The following is an 18,313-nucleotide window of genomic DNA, read 5'->3' on the forward strand; positions in this document are numbered from 1 at the left end:
TTGTTTTCTACCTGAGCATGTTTGTTTGCATATAAGAGATGATAAATACCTAGTATGAGCTGTTGGAGGAGGTGATAAGACAAATATAATTACATATGTTTAAAAGGCATTTGGGCAAATAATTGGACATAGTGAGATGCTAGACCTCTTGTAGGATAGATAACGGGGATACAGTGGCTGTTGTATATTTGGACTTTCAGAATCTGTTCCATGGCTTTGCCTTCCTGCATCCAATGCTTGAAAGCACTATCTTCTCAATTAACTGTTAACTTCTTGAAAAGCCTAACCTAAATATTATTCAATATTTCTCATCCTATGATGACCTTAACATGAGCCATCGTCAAAAGTTATTTGAAGACCCTTGCTTTTTCTAAACAAAATACAGTGAGTGTGACTTTCCTGTGATATGTAAACTACTGTATGCTTGCTAAACCTTCTTGCAGTGTTCATGTTTTGATAAAGATGATTAGGCTACCACTGCCTTCTCTCTGGATCTGTTTCTTGCACTTCTCCCTGACCGAAGCTGCTTCCTTGTTTCAACGAGTCATCACACTACCGCTGGACCATCTTGATGCTGCCATGGCCATCGGGGCCACCATATTAACCTGCTTAGCTTGAATTTCTCTTGCAACATCCTTCATTCTACCTTCTCCTCACAAGATCAAGTTAAATATCCCTTTTGAGGATTTTACAATGTATTTATTTATTTAGAGCAGATGTTAACCTGGGGTCCACGGGCCCCTTGCTTAGTGGGACTGGCCCTATGGCATAAAGGTTGGGAACCCCTGATTTAGAGATACAGCACAGTAACAGGCACTTCTGGCCCAATGAGCCCATATACACCTATGAGACCAATTAACCTACTAACCCATACATCTTTGGAATGTGGGAGAAAACCAAAGCATCTGGCAGAAATCCACATGGTCACAGGAAAACATACATCTCCTTACAGACAGTAGCAGGAATTGAACCCAGGTCACTGGCACTATAAAACATTGCATCAACCACTATGCAATTTGTAAGAGACTTCTTTTGTTCTGTGGTGCTTTTAAAGTCTCTACATTGTCAAGCTTATCAACAGCTGTAATATGCATCTTCCACTTCTCCAAGACCATACAGTGTTACTTGTCTTGAATACTCCACATGGATCATATAGAGGACAAACGCCCTAGTCTATTTGATGAGTTGTCCATTGCATCTCATGTGTTTCCAGCATTCCTGATCAAGTTTGTTTCAACTTCAAAAACTTTCACCACACTGAATTGGTCCTGTGTTCTCCAAAACAGCAGCATCCCAACTTCATTGACGCTGCAGGTTTCTTTGCTAATCCAACAAATACTATTTCTTAAGACAAGGCAGAACTAAAATCAGAACATAAGACTGTAAGACGTAGGAGCAAAATTAGGCCATTGGGTTCATTGAGTCTGTTATCCCTCTTATCCACACTTTCCTGCTTTCTCCCCGTAACCTTTGATGCTCTTGCTAATCAAGAACCAATCGACCTCTGCTTTAAATATACCCAATGACCTGGTCTCCACAGCCGTCTATGGCAAAAAATTCCACAGATTCACCAGCCCTGGCTGAAGAAATTCCTCCTCATCCCTCTTTTCTAAAGGGACATCTGTGTGTTTTGAGGCTGTGTCCTCTGGTCTATTCTTAATTGACAACAACAATTGTCAAAATAAAACATTCCTGCAATGATTCAACATCATGTGATGTGTTAATTAAAATAGATAGACATTTGTATTTGAACACTAGCTGAAGCCTGCGGTCAGCTAACTGTAAAGGTTTTCCACTTGGTTACTTTAGAGACGTGACTAAAAGTGGTGTCTGCATTTATACAAAGCAATTTAGTTGTCACCATGACAGTACTACAAGCCAAAAAGCCAAGCAAAGGTGTGTAAGGTAGCAAAAGTGACTGGGAAGTTGGATGATTCGGAAGCTTTTAAAATCTGACAAAAGTCAAGTCAAGTTGCTTTTTATGGTCATTTCAACCATAACTGCTTGTACAGTACACTGTAAAAACGAAACAACATTTTTCCAGGACCATGATGCTACATGAAACAATACAAAACTACACTAGACTACCTGAAACAACACAAAATTACACTAGACTTCAGACCTACACAGGACTACATAAAGTGTACAAAACAGTGCAAGACAGTACAATAATTAATAAACAAGACAATAGGCACAGTAAAGGCCAAGTTACAATATAATAATAAATTATGTAAATATAAACAATGTAAACAATATTTTAGCAGGAATTGAAAAAGAAATGAGCAAAAAATCAACAAAAATAGCTATAAGAATGGAAAAGATGAAATATGAGGGCAGACTAGCCAATAATATAAAGCAAGATACCAGAAGTTTTTTTTCAGTTATATAAAGAGTGAAAGGGAGGTGAGAGTTGATATTGGACCACTGGAAAATGATGCTGGTGAGGTAGTAATAGGGACAAAGAAATGGCAGGTGAACTTAATGGATACTTACCATCAGTCTTCACTGTGAAAGACACTTAGCAGTGTGCCAAAGATCTGTGAATGTCAGGGAGCAGGAGTGAGTGCCATTCCTATTACAAAGGGAAAACTGCTAGGTTAACTGAAAGGTCTTAAGGTAGATAAATCACCTGGGCCAGATAGATTACATCCCAAGAGTCCTGAGAGAGGTTGCTGATGAGGTAACAGATGTGTCGGTCATGATCTTTAAAGAATCACTTGATTATGGCATGGTCCCGAAGGACTGGAAGGTTGCAAATAGGGAGGAAGGCAAAAGAAAGGAAATTATAGGCCAGTTAGCCTAACTTCAGTGGTTGGGAAAGTGTTGAAGTCTATTATTAAGGATAGATTTTGTGGTACTTGGAGACTAATGATAAAGTAAGTCAGAGTCAGCATAATTTCTGTAAAGGGAAATCTTGCCTGACAAATCTATTAGAGTTCTTCAAGGAAGTAACAAGCAAGGTGAAGAAAGGAGAGGCAGTGAATGTCATTTACTTGGATTTTCAGAAAGCTTTTGATAAGGTGCCACACATGAGGCTGCTTAACAAGATAAAATCCTATGGCATTACAGGAATGACACTGGCACGACTGACAGCAAATGAACCTTTTCTGGTTGGCTGTCGGTGACTAGTTGTGTTTCTCAGGGGTCAGTATTCAGACCACTGCTTTTTGTATTGTTTGTCAATGATTAAGAAATGGAATTGATGGCTTTGTGGCTAAGTTTGCAGATGTCACAAAGATCGTTGGTGGGGTCGGTAGTGCTGAGGAAGCAATGTAATTGCAGCAGGACTTAGACAAATTGGAAGAATGGGCAAAAAAGTGGCAGATGGAATACAGTGTTGGGAAGTGTATGATAATGCATTTTGGTAAAAGGAACAATAGTGGAGACTATTATCTACATTGGGAGTAGGTTCAAACATCAGAGGTGTAGAGGGACTTGGGAGTTTTCATGCAAGACTTCCAGAAGATAAATTTACGGGTTGAGTCTGTGGTAAAGAAAGTAAATGCAATGTTCACATTTATTTCAAGGTGAATGGAATATAAAAGCTGGAGACAATGCTGAGCCTTTGTAAGACACTAAACAGGCCACACTTGGAGTATTGTCTTCAGTTATGGGCCCCATATCTCAGAAAGGATGTGTTGCCATTGGAGAGAAAACAGGATGATTCTGGAAACGAAGGGGTTAACATATGAGGAGTGTTTGGCAGCTTTAGGTACTCATTGGAATTTAGAAGAATGCAGGATCTCATTGAATGTTGAAAGGGCATTCTTATGGTGGGGTACCCAGAACTAGAGGGCACAGCCTCAAAATTGAGGGTTGACCCTTTAGAACAGGGGTAAGGAGGAATTTTTTTAGCAATAGAGTAGTAACTCTGTGGAATGCTCTGCCACAGACTGTGGTGGAGACCAAGTCCGTGCGTATATTTCAGGCAGAAGTTGATTGTTTCCTGATCGGTCAAGGCATCAAAAGATGTGGTGAGAATGCAGGTGTATGGGGTTGAGTGAGATCCAGGATCAGCCATGATGGAATGGTAGAACAAACTTGATGGACTGAATGGCCTAATTTGTCCTGAGGCCAGTGGGCATTGGAGGTGATATGTCATCTCTATGATGCCTCTCACATGCAAGGACCTCTTCTCTCTTCCAGCCAAGACAGGTCTTCGTCTCATTAGTCAGATCTGGTCTGGAGATGCAATAAAGCTTATGGGATTCAAAAACAGATGTGATAGCAGTGGGTTTGCTGGCTGTGAAGTTCTAAACTCAACGAAAGACTTTAAGCCCTCACCGATGTTAATAGTTATGGGTACCTTCACCAAAGAAAGGTTATATTGTAACTGCTCAATCTTCACAGACTAGTTCACTTCCCTGCTTATCCTTCACGACGAGTTTAGCTGCCAATAGCCACTATTTGAGGGGTGGGATGCCCCCCCCCACCCCACCAAGGAAGAGATGATTCCATTTAACAAAGTAGTTTAAACAGTTCATTTATTTTTAGTGATACACATTTAAATCCAAACAAAATTCTTAAAGCACATTTAAAACTCACGGAGGTTTTCTATCTTATAAAAGGTTTCAAAGTTACAAACTATTTCTAAAACGCAAAGGAATTCCAAAACATAGGTACAATACCTATAATCTAAAAATCACGAACCATGGATGATCCAGAGGCAGAGAAATGGATTCTATTTCACCCTGTCTTTCTGTCATTCTTCTTGAAGTTCCTGGACCATTCTTAACAGCCTGGACTGCTCTCTATATTCATATGTTTCTCTGCCACTTGGATGACTTCATACACATGATATTTTTTCAGATACCTTTTGACACAGGTGATTTAAAAGCTTCTGGAGACAGAGATCCCAGGTACCCACAATTCATGTTGTGAAGCAGACTCTTTTGAGTATACAGTCCTTCCAACTATTAACAGCAACGCACACTCAGTGCTGTAGGAACTCAGCAGGCCAGATAGCGTATATGGAAAAAAAAGTAAAGTCAGCGTTTCGGGCTGAGATCCTTCATCAGGAGGGTCGTGATGAAGGGTCTTGGCTCAAGCCATTGACTGTACTCTTTTCTACAGATGCTACCTGGCCTGCTGAGTTTCTTCAGCATTGTGTGTGTGTGTTGCTTGGAGTTACAGCATCTGCAGATTTTCTTTTGTTTGTGTCTCAATTATTAACAGATCAGCTTTTCCGTTTTATTTTGCGATACAGCATGGAGGTCCTGCTGTATCTTCCAGTTACACTGTCCCGGCAACCCCATAACCTCAATTAACCCCACACTTCAATTCATCCAAACCTAATCTTAGGACATTTTTCATTGACCAAGTAAACTACCCTTTGGTCTAAGGGAGGAAGCTGGAGCACCTGGGATGTTAGAATTGAACACCGTCCTCCGGAATGTCCCAAGCTGTAATAGCGTCACACTAATTGCTACACTTCTGTAGTGGTTTGATATGCTAAGTGATGATGTCACTCTGGTCTGCAAACTTCCTCGAACTGAACATCTTAGCCAGCATTGTTTAATTTGAAACAAGCCAAATTAACGTAGCCCATTGATTACACTGCAGCTCTTGAGCATTAAGCCAGGTGCTGTGGACCAGCAAGTCTGCTCTAGGATAGAGCTTGTTTGCAAAGCTATCCTTTTAACTTCAAACTAATTATTGCTTCCATTTACATTAAGAACTGAAAACTGGCTCCCATTTACAACAAGTAGCTAAACAAAGAATTTTGGTTGGAAATTTAACATACTGAAAAACAACAAATTGTATAAGCTGCCGTGTTTAGAAAACTGAACCTGGTCAGTAAATATCTATCATACAAAGAGGGCATTTTAAACCCTTATAACAGGGGTGGCCAAACTTATTTAATGTAAGAGCCACATATGATTAACTTCAGATGTATGAGAGCCACAAGACATGAACAAAATTTACACATGTTTTTATTGTTACATACACATTTTGTTACAAAAATTTTATATAAATGTTAAGAAATGCATGTACGCAATAATATTTATTCATGCATGTTTTTTAAACTGTTAATTTGTATTAGTTTCAGTAATCATTATGTACATATACCAAATGTTTTCAAAATCTTGACTGATGATTGTTTTAACTATATTGAGCGTATTTAATACGGTAATGAACTACGGGAACATCTAAGAAAAATATGCAAATTTGCATTTCAGTAACATAAGATTAGACTGCCAAAGATAAAAATAAAAGGGAAAAAAGTGAGATATTTCTAATGATATTTATTTGTCTAAGTAAATATCTGGTCAAAACACGGAGGAAAATATTTTTTTAAAAAAGCAAACCAATAAAATTAGAGATATTTTAATCAGATACCACCTTACAAAATTACAGTCTTATCATAATATTTTTATGACATAAACAGACAATGTTACAATTATCAGGCTATTAAAACCATTGTTTACTGCCAGTAGAGGTCTTGTGCCTCTCCATCTTGGCTGTGAGTCCGTTGAAAATCCGGCTGATATGTTGTCAAGGCTGTAGGAATTAGCTCCGTCAGGTGTTGATTTGTAAGGATTACACGATGCTCCGACTTGACAAACTTCAATACAGAGTACAGTGATTCACAGCAGTATGTTATGCTGAAAATTGAGATGAGTCACACACTAGTTTTCTTTTTTTTTAAACTTTTTTTAATTAGTTTTTCAAAACATTTTACAAATTAAAAACCCCAAATCCCAATGAGGAGCATTAATACAGTGCAAAATTAAGCATACAATAACAATATGCTACAAAGGAAGAGAATTTAACAAAAAAGCACCTAAATTAAAGACAAGTAAGCTTAGTGTCCTCCCCACGCCCCACAACACAAGATAAAAAACAACAACTACTCCAGACCAACCACTACACAGTATAAAGAGTATAGGTCGGGACAGTCAAACTCCCAGACTGTGAATACACTTAGCAACAGAGGATAATAATGCCTACTACCAGAAAAAAAAGGGAGCTGAAAGCAAGGGACCGAAAAGAAGAAGAAAAAAAAACAACCCTAGTCAAGAGGAAGGTTATGAAAGTACTCGATAAAAGGTCCCCAGACCTTATGGAACTTTAGATCCGAATTAAGAACTGAATAATGAATTTTTTCGAGGTCCAAGCAGGCCATAATGTCATTAAGCCATTGCGCATGAGTGGGCGGGGCAACATCTCTCCATCTAAGGAGGATCAAACGTCTAGCCAGGAGAGAGGCAAAGGATAGTATTCGGCATTTGGTCGGACCCAGACATAAATCTGTCTCGCCCCAAAAACCGAACAGAGCAATTAAGGGGTTTGGTTCTAGGTGCTGATTCGGAATACCCGATAATGTAGTGAAGACATCTTTCCAGAATTTCTCCAAGCTAGGACAGAGCCAGTACATATAGATGAGAGAGGCCACGCCCCTCTTGCATTTATCACAGAGCGGGCTAATGCCAGGGTAGAATCGAGATAGTTTATATTTAGACATATGGGCTCTATGAACAATCTTAAACTGTAAAAGGCAATGGCGAGCACAAAGAGAGGTTGAGTTAACCGATTTGAGAACTGAGTCTCAGCTCCCCTCGGGTAAGAAGATAGTTAAATTCTGCTCCCAGGCCATTTTAATTTTATCCACAGGGGCCCGTCGTAAGGCTGCTAGTTTATCTCGGATAATTGATATTAAACCTTTACCTAGTGGATTAATGGAAAGAAATAGGACTAGTTTTCTTCTGTTCAGGATATATTATTATTGAAACTTGTTTCCAGAACTCAGTTGTAGACTGGGATCTATGGATCATCTTTAGACCCAGGTCCTCCTGTAATTCCATTAGTTCCATTTCCACAGCAGATGATTCTGTAACCAGAGGTTCGAGAATGGGACCACATCAACCATGAATGGATTTACAAGAAAGGCGAAGCAGGGCTTCAAGTTCTGCAAATCATCAAACCTGGCTAGGAAATTATCTAGCAATTATCTAGTAATTTATCTTTGTATTCTTCCAGTTTGTGGTCTTTTATTTCAATATCAGGGAATGCATTTACTCTCCTACTGAGATTGGGAAAGTGAATGAAGTTTCTTGACAAGATGTCTCTTTGAAAAATTCTTATTCTGAAAGCTGAAAATTGAGTAAGATCAGAAACAATCTTATCCTTCCCCTGGAGTGCCAAGTTGAGAGTTTTTAGATGATTCATTATATCAGTAAGGAACATCAGATCTTGCATCCATTCATCATTTTTCAGTTGAGGATAAGATCTTTCCTTTAAGAAAAGTAATAATAGGCTCCAACAGATCCACAAACCTACTCAAGACATTGCTGGTTGACAGCCACCTCACAATGCAGTAGAAAGAGACATCACTGGGTTTATCTTCAAGCTCCTGTTCTTCAATAAAATTTTTGAACTGGCGGTGGGTCTTCTCATTTAAACGTGTGAAATTGACACTTCCTAAGACAGAGTTCATAACATCTTCATACTTGAAGTATCTGGCTGCCAGGTGTTCACGATGAATAATGCAATGGACAGGGAGAAACTCTGGAAAGCTGGAATCACTTTTCATAAGTGCAATTAATCCTGCATTTTCCCCACCATTGCAGGTGCTCCATCTGCTGCAACACTGTCGAGTTTATTCAGTGGATCATCAGCATCTGTTAAGGCTCTGTCAAGCACATTTTTAATGTCAACACCACAAGTTGTTTATTTTAATGCCACCAAGTCCAACATCTCTTCTTTCACAGTTACATCAGAGGAAACATAACGAATAAATACCGCCAGTTGTGGGTTGTCTTGTATCTCTGTAGATCCATCAAGAGCTAAGCTGAATGCAAGGGAATTCTTTACATCATTGATGTACCATCAATAACTCTCGGAGACGGGAGGCGAACGATAGGCTTTTATTAGCTGCAAGAGACCACAATTAGCAGCAAGAGACCACCACACAACATCCTGGAGACTGAGGGAGGAGCAGTGCCTCCAATCGCCTTTATACAGGGGTCTGTGGGAGGAGCCACAGGAGCAGTCAGCGGGGGAGGGCGTGTCCAGACAGGTATATGTAGTTCACCACAATCATTTTGCCTGCAACATCAGCACTGATTTGGGAGATATGCCTCTCTGTAGTGTGGCGTGAAACTGGTGTTTATGCTATTAGCCACTGAAGTTTTGTGTTATTTCGATCTAACACTGCAACAACTTCAGCTATATTCTTCTTAACAAATTCGCCAACAGAATGTGGGCATTTAGCACGAGCAATATTCAATGACATAACAAAACTAGCTTCAGTCATTGTATCAGCTTCCTTACTGAATGTTGTCAACAGTGTCTGCTGGCTATTTAGAGATGATTTTAACACAGTTAATTTGTTGTTCCATAATTCGGATTTACATGGATAATCAGCCAAAAAGTTTTTGTGATTTGTTTCATAGTGGCGTTTCAAATTACTGGCTTTGTGATGACTGAGTGACACATTGCAGATAAGACACAAAGGTTTACCTCCTTTAACAGTGAATGCAAAATCTTCCTCCCTCTGTGGCTTAAAAATGTCTGTTTTCATCTTCATATTTTCGTTTCTTACAATTTGATGATGCCATCTTCCTTCACAAAATTTTCACAGACACTTGTAAACAAAATGTGTATCCACAGTGTACCAACTAGGTCTGCACAATTCAGCGTCCTGTGTTACACTGCGTTAATGTACATGACGTGAGTGAGGTCGGGCCTAGACTCAATAACATTTTAAGCGCCAAACAACGTAGATCTACGTCTGCACTACTTTTGCCTTCAGCGCCCAACGACGTAGATCTATGTCGTGTATTTTGAAACTCGCGCCTCTGTCTTCAAGCTGTCTTCAGCGCCATGTAGCGATTCTCACCAACTCTTGAGCGATGGAATTAAGTCTCAAGGGATTTCCTGCGGTTCTATATATCGCCAAAATGCTTTCCCATTCATTTCTACACAATGGCAGCACGTGGTTAAAAAGGTCAACCAACATGTTTCCGTGAGCCGCACATTGAATGCCAAAGAGCCGCATGTGGCTTGTGGTCAGCAGTTTGGCCACCCCTGCTTTATAAGATCCCAAACACGAGGAAATCTGCAGGTGCTGGAAATTCAAGCAACACACACAAAATGCTGGTGGAACGCAGCAGGCCAGGCAGCATCTATAGAAAGAAGCACAGTTGACGTTTCGGGCCAAGACCCTTCATCCTGACAAAGGGTCTCGGCCCGAAATGTGGACAGTGCTTCTTACTATAGATGCTGCCTGGCCTGCTGCGTTCCACCAGCATTTTGTGTGTGTTGCTTATAAGATCCATCCACTCCAATTTTAATTGGTACACTTTAACCAAGTAGAAAAGGTTCAGAAGGCAGCATTGAAAAGATTTGTTTGAATGGTTCCAGGAAAAGGATTGCAACAATAAGGTGATACTGGAGAGACGAAATAGACAGGCCAGTTGTTTACGTTTACACCTATGTTCGTATTAGCATGTGGCCATGTTTAGAACGAAAATTTATTTGCAATTTGAATTTGGTATTTAAATAAGCACAGGTGTTTTTGATTGAGGAGAAATTGAAATTATTTAAATTCAGTGACTGAATTATGAATTAAGTGCACTTTATTTATTAGATTGAACCCAAAGAAAATAGACAATATGAAAAGGAATGTAGCATTTTGATAATAAAGGACATTTTCACAGCACTCCTGTTTAAACAAAATATAGGTACAGATATGAAATGTTCAGTCAGTGACCAAAAGACCGATCGACAAGATAAGTGTTAAGGCTTATCTTAAAAGGTCTGAAGGTAACTCTGCAGATATAGAAAGGCTGTAGCATGTTGGAGGTCACTGTTTTAGGCAGTCTTCAGGGATGTGATCATATTGGCTCGCAAATCCAGGAAAGGTGTTATAAGCAAAATGAAGGCAAAAGTGGCCATTAATTTGACAAGGCTATTGATGGTGTCAATAGTGACCTCCTGCTCCCCCGGCCAGTAGAAGATGCTGGTCATAAAAATAGAAGCACAAATTGCTGACAACATTCAGCATATTAGGTGGCATCTGTGGAATTGCAACACATTAACATTTTAGCTGAAAGACCCTTTGTTGATTAGATGACCAAGAGAAAACAAGTTTAAAAAATGTTGGTTTCCTATGCAACATTCAAAATGCTGGGGGATATCAGCAGGTCAGGAGGCATCTATGGAAATGAATAAACAGTGGAAATTTCAGGCTGAGACCCTTCAACAGCACTCTCTACAGTTGTTACCTGACCTGCTGAGTTCCTACAGTATTTTGTGTAATGTTTGTAGAATTATTTTTTGTTACTTGCTCAGATTGCCTGATTTTGCACATTGGTTGTCAGTCTTTATGCAAAGCTTTTCACAGATTCTGTCGTGTTTTTTCCTGTGTGGGTGTTCTCTGTTTTTGTATGTGGGAGATGGGGGTTGGAGGATAGACACTGTTGGTGGTTCTCTTTATGTGTGGAAGCATGTTCGGGGTTTGGGGTTTTTGATGTCTGGCTGCTATTTTCCGGGTTGGTTTTTGTGCAAGGGATGGGTTGGGTTGGAAGGTTAGGTTTTGGTCTTGCTGGCATTTTCCATGTGAGCGATATTAGAGTTATATTGTACATGCGTACTTAGACAATAAAGTGAACCTTTGAAATGTCTGCAAGAAAATGAATCTCAAGATAACATATAGTAATGTATAAGTACTTTGATTATAAACTTACTTTGAACTGTGAGCTCTTTTCCTAGCTTTCTCTTGACACCAAACTCCAATCATCTTTCAGCTTTAGACATTAGAGTTGATTTTCTAAAATATTCTGCGATATTTAACTTCCTGGCTACTTTAGGTGAACTTTGTAGCCCCAGATGGCATCATGGTTGTTTTTGTGGGGTACGAGGCCTATGTCACAGTTGGGGGTTGTTGACATTTATTAGGTGGGGGAGGTGCAGATGGTTTTGGTTTGTGGAATTGTTGACCCAGATGAACCAAAACTCTTTTCTTGGGCACTGTTATGAAGGAAGTCACCACTGGTTTCAATTTTTCTAATCTGTTTTCAATTGTTAGGTTCCCTTGGGTCTGGAAAATCTGTTTGATGTTTAAAAAATTGAAAGCAGAGGACCTCATTGTAATTCATACGACCATAAGACATAGGAGCAGAATTAGGCCATGTGGCCCATCGAGTCTGCTCTGCCGTTCAATTATGGCTGATCCTTTTTTCCCCTCCTCAACCCCAGTTCCCAGCCTTCTCTCTGTAACCATTGATGCCATGTCCAGTCAAGACCCTTTCAAGTTCTGTCTTAAATACACCCAATGACCTGGCCTCCACAGCTGCCTATGATAATAAATTACACAAACTCACCACCCTCTGGCCAAAAAAATTTATCTGCGTCTCTGTTTTAAATGGACGCCGCACTATCCTGAGGCTGTGCCCTCTTGTCCTCAACTCCCCCACCATGGAAAACACCCTTTCCACATCTACTCTGTCTACTCTGTCAATGAAGTCACCCTCATCCTCTAAATACCAGCAAGCACAGACCCAGTGCTATCAAACATTGCTCGTATGATAACCCTTTCATTCCCTGAATCATCCTTGTGAACCTCCTCTGGACCCTCTCCAATGTCAGCACATCCTTTCTTAGATGGGGAGCCCAAAACTGTTCACAATACTCAAGGTGAGGCCTCACCAGTACCTTATAAACCCTCAGCATCACATCCCTGCTGTTGTATTCTGGACCACTTGAAATGAATGCTAACATTGCATTTACTTTCCTCACCACTGACTCTACCTGCAAGTTAACCTTTAGGGTGTTCTTCACAAATACCCCCAACTCACTTTGCACCTCTGATTTTTGGATTTTCTTTCTGTTTAGAAAATAATCTATAGAGTACATTTAATTCATGACCAAAGTGCATGACCATACATTTTTTAAAACTGTATTGCAATTGACATTTATTTGCCCATTTTCCTAATCTGTCTTGTCCTTCTGCAGCCTTCCTGTTTCCTCAACACTACCTGCTCCCCTACCAATCTTCATATCATCTGCAAACTTGACAACAAAGTTATCTATTCCGTCATCTAAAGCATTGATATGCAGCATAAAAAAAGCAGTCCCAACACCGACCCTTGCAGAACACCACTAGCTACTGGCAGCTAACCAGACAGGGGACCCTTTATTCCCACTTGCTGCCTCTTACCAATCAGCCAATACTCTAACCATGCCAGTAACTTTCCTGTAATCCCAGAGGGTCCTAGCTTGGTACGCAGCCTCATGTGTGGAACCTTATCAAAGGCCTTCTGAAAGTCCAAATATACAACATTCACTGCATCCCCTTTATCTATCCTACATGTAATTTCCTCAAAGAATTCCAACAGGTTCATCAGGCAAGATTTTCCCTTGAGGAAACCATGCTGACTTTGTCCTATCTTGTCCTGTGTCACTAAGTACTCCATAACTATAATTTCCATTTTGCTGCCTTCCTCCTTCCTTAAAGAGTGGCGTGATATTTGCAATTTTCCAGTCCTCCGGCACTCTGCCAGAGTCCAGTGATTTTGAAAAATTAATTTCTTTTTTTTGGTAATTTATTTTTTTATTGAAGTTCATCAAACGAACATTTCCATAAGATGTATTTCAGACATTGTACATATATATCATATAATCATATATATCTCAAAATCTCCACAAAGTATTTATCTGAGGTATACACTTATAGAAAAGAGTGGAAAGAAAAAACAAGCAAAAGGAAAGAACTATGTACAAGTAGGGAGTGATCTTTTTTTTTACAACAGATTCATTGATTTGTGAAAATAAAATCAGGCCTATGAGGCATTATGTAGTTAAACCATTTTCCCAGTATGAATCAAATTGTTCCAGCTTATGGTTAACAGATGCTGTTATCTTCTCCATTTTGTAAATGTCCTTTGTAATTTCCATCCATGTATTTAAAGTTGGGCTCTCCTGTGATAACCATTTCCTAGTAAGAGTCTTTTTACCAGCCACCAACAGTATATTCATTAAATATTTATCTCTTTTCAACCATTCTTGAGGTATATATCCAAAATATATGGTCTTACTCACTAAGGGTATTTCACATTTAAAGATGTCTTGTAGGGCATTGTGTATCCCCCCCTCCAATAGTTTTTGATAACAGGGCAATCCAAAAAATATGATAATGATTTGCATTTTGATTTCCACAATTTCTCCAGCAAACAGGGGGGTTACTATCATAATGGGATTTCTGAGAGGGTGTAATAAAATATCTTATCAAGTTTTTCCATCCAAACTCCCTCCATTTCTGTGAACTGGTACACTTCCATTGATATCTCCATATTGTTGTCCATTCTTCCTCAGATATAATTATCCCTCCTTCCTTCTCCCATTTTGTTTTAATGTATGAAGTCGAATGACTTAAGATTTGACAACCCCTTATACATGCTTGAAATGATTCTACTACCATTATCTGAATTATATGCTTTTCTAACGAGCTCTGTCAAGCATGTATTTGCCTTGATTACATTTTTAAGCGTCTTATTAACATATTGTTGCATCTGTAAATACCGATAAAAATCGTGTTTTTCTAATAAGTGTTTCTCTCTTTAAGCATTTCAAAACTGAACAGTGTTCCTTCTTTCATTATGTTGCAAAGAACTGTTATTCCTTTAGCTGGAAAAATTATTTCTAATGCCTTCACAATCTCTACCGGAACCACTTTCAGAACCCTAGGGTGCAGTTCATCTGGTCCGGGTGAATTATGATGTATCCTTAGGTCTTTCAGCTTTTTGAGCACATTCTCCCTTGTAATAGTAACTGCACTCACTTCTCTTCCCTCACACCCTTCAATAACTGGAACACTGCTGGTGACTTCCACAGTGAAGACTGATGCAAAATACTCATTTAGTTCATCTGCCATCTCCTTGTCCTCTGTTATTATTTGTCCACTCTCATTTATTAGCGGTCCTATATCCACTCTCATCTCTCTTCTGTTTTTTACAACTTGGAAAAAGCTTTCACTATCCACTTTGATATTGTTTGCTAGCTTAATTTCATATTTCATCTTTTCCCTCCTAATGATTCTTTTAGTTGCTCTCTGTAGGGTTTTAAAAGCTTCCCAATACTCTGTCTTCTCACTAATTTTTGCTTTGTTGTACGCCCTCTCTTTTGTTTTATGATAACAATCATCTGGTATCACATACCTTTCTTGTTATCTGTTTCATCTGCCTGTTTACCCTACTGCCATGTTCAACCTTCTCGGATTTCCTGTAGTTTTAGCTTTTATTTATATAGACAATAGACCTCATATTGGTTGGGGAAAGGCACTGAACCTGTGGGTCAAGTCAAGTTTGCAGCCTTAGTATCATGCTGTCTTTGTCTTGTAATTAACGTTTTAGATGTTGCTATAATAGGAAAACTTAAAAAGAACACTCTCTTTTGCAGGTGAATCCACTTCTAGAAGCATTTGGGAATGCTCAGACCGTGATGAATGACAACAGTAGCAGATTTGGAAAATATATTCAACTGAGATTTCACAATACTGCAGGTAAAACAAAATATATCTTGTACACGGTTTCCAGATTCTGTAGATGCTGGAAATCCAGAGTAACACTTACAAAATGCCGGAAAAACTCGGCAGGTCAGACAGCACGTATGGAGAGAAAGAAACAGCTGACGTTTTGGTCCAGGACCCTCCATCAGTACTCTCCATAGATGTTGCCTGAACTGCTGAGTTCCACCAGCATTTTGTGTTGAGTTCATAGTGCTATTTGCCCAGTTTATCTTCTTTAGCACACTGGTTGTCAGTCTTTATGTATAGTTTTTCGTAGATTCTTCTGAATTCTTTTATTTTTTCTGTAAATGCCTGAAAGGAAATGAAAGTCATGGTGGTATATGGTAAAATATACATATTTTGATTATAAATTTACTTTGACCTTTGAACTCTCTTTCTAGCTTTCTCCCAATACCCCACCTTAACCGCCTGTCAGCTTTATGCATTAGAGTTTGAGTTGATTTTCTAAAATGTTCTGCAATATTTAACAAGTCGGCTACTTTAGATGAGTTTTATATCCCCAGGTGGCCTCATGGTTGTTTTGTGGGGAAGGAGGCGTGCATCACAGTTGGGGGTTCTTGACGTTTATTAGGTGGGGGAGGCGCAGACTGATCATGGTTTGTGGAATAAAATTGTTGCACCAGGATGAACTGTTCCTACCTCTCGAGCAGTGATATGAAGGCAAACATCCTGGTTTCATCTTTTCTAATCTGCTTTCAGTTGTTGGGTTTCCTTGGGTCTGGGAAATCTGTTTGATGCTTTTAAAAATTGAGTAACAATTAATTTGAAAGCAGGGGGCCTCATTGTAATTCATTAATGGCAAACCCATTTCCTGTAAGCATTCACCTGAATTTCCTCTACCAGTTACTGAAATCAAAGTAGGCATGTTCTTCTGGATTTATTCCTAAATATCCTGGATATTTCCCAACTCAGTGTTCTCTTTCTGAAACAGTAGTTACTCCAAACTTATCTTAAGACACATGCTTAAGTAACAGCGCCCACAATTCTGAAAGAATGTTATTGTTTGTGAGATATTGTTGTTCATAGAAAGTGAATATCATTGTGTGGAAGACCAGTTTTTCCTTCACTTTTTGAATGCTTGCTAGACCATTTTGGTGAGTTAGGAGTCAAACTTAGTTGAGGATGTATTTGCAAACAAGTTGCAAAAGCCGTATTTCCTTTACTGAAGGACATTGGTGAATCAGTTGGACTACTGTCGACATTTTGATGGTTTTATGACCAACATTGTTGATAACTAGCATTTTGCTACATCTATTTCTCCCATTCAATGTCTTGAGTACAAATTCACAGCCACTATGGTAGGATTCCAGTTTGTATTCCTAGCTCAATAGTCTGATCCAAGGGCTTCCTTTAATTGAGTCAGTGGTGGGATGTGGGTAAGACTCATGTCAGAATAGCCTAGGGAGGTAACTAAGAGGTGGGAGTTTAAGATCTGGTACCTGAGTAGAAGGTGCTTCATTTGGAGTACTAGATCAAGCATTCAAGGACTTACCTTAGGCAAGATGTACAAACTGAAGGTGGATTCATTGCATGTTTCAAAGTACAAACATGAAGTCACAGGTTCAAGATACTACAAGGTTGGACTGTGCCTTGTCTTTTAACTCTCTGGGAAAAGGTAGTAGGTTCAGCAAGACACTAACTTGCTGACTGGCTTCTCAGTCATAGTTCTGAAGGCAATATGTGACTTTGCTTCCTTTATAGGGCATGGTGCCTTCCAGGACCATCCTGTGAAGACATGTTCTACATATTTCAAGGCTGCTCCATTCACTACAACATTCATTTGGTCAGAGACCTAGAGAGATCTTTGACAGGATGGGTCACACGTTCTATTTCAGGACTCCGTATGTTTTAATTTGGACCTGATTTTATGGTCTGGGTCTGAGTTTGTACACAGTTGCAGAGTGTTCGGTGCACGGTAACAGATCTTGAATGGTGCCCCTTCACTTTCAAAGAGGAGTATGCCAGAAATCAGATAGCTATGTTCCATCTTCATAGAGCATGTTTAGATATTGACAAGTTTGCCACAGCATCAGTAGGTAACCTTGGCTGTGTCCAATTCACTGGGAGAAGTGTTCCAATTGGGAAAAGTGTTCCATACACCTGGCAGATGAAATTCTTTCATCCATGTTCTTATCTAAGAGTCTATTAAATGTCCCTAATGTATCTGCCTCTCCCATCACTCAGGACTATTTCAGTGTCTGGGACATGGTCACCTCCAAACAGTGCTGTCCTACTGATGGTGGAAGCTACTCTCTACTGAGAGTTAGACAAAGGGACAGACTGGATAATGGAAGAGTGACCTGCCCATCACTGAAACACATGGTTAGAGCATCTGTCAGACCCACAGCTCAGGGTTTATTTTCAAACATTTTAATGTTTGTTTTGAGATTCCAATAGGCGTTTAAAATAATCAGCCTATTATTATAACCCCCCCCCCCCCAGTTGACCAGAATTGCTCATTGGACAACAAAACATTCCCACACCACCTCCCCCAGCACACAGCGGGAGCCATCTCTCAGAGATGCCCTTTGTACTGTCCCACATCTGAGCTGCTGTTTTTACATGTGTTGCTGCTACACACCTCCAGCTCCTTGCCCTCATCTACTGTCTAGACATACTACGGTGATCTCTACTGGGGCTCGCAGTGAAAGTCTTCCCTCTCCCTTTAGATCAGGGTGTTAGGTTGGAGGGCGTTGCACAGAACAGTCAAGCCCAATAGACTCTCAGGCTCCTGAGTCACCTACCATTTCTGCATGCTGAAGGAGTCTCTCTTTCCAGTTTTTC

At 39.7% G+C, this 18,313-nt stretch overlaps 1 protein-coding gene across 1 annotated transcript in view; it reads left to right on the plus strand.

The window, feature by feature from the left end:
• The window catches only part of LOC140737716 (myosin-IIIa), a 181,673-nt gene that overhangs the window by 58,473 nt on the left and 104,887 nt on the right, over positions 1-18,313 (plus strand). Inside the window, exon 5 of the mRNA XM_073064280.1 lies at positions 15,400-15,502. Within this exon, the coding sequence (XP_072920381.1) occupies positions 15,400-15,502 (103 nt within the window). The remainder of the gene's footprint in view (positions 1-15,399; positions 15,503-18,313) is intronic.

The sequence above is a fragment of the Hemitrygon akajei genome, chromosome 13, assembly GCF_048418815.1.
Source record: "Hemitrygon akajei chromosome 13, sHemAka1.3, whole genome shotgun sequence".
Classification (NCBI taxonomy): domain Eukaryota; kingdom Metazoa; phylum Chordata; class Chondrichthyes; order Myliobatiformes; family Dasyatidae; genus Hemitrygon; species Hemitrygon akajei.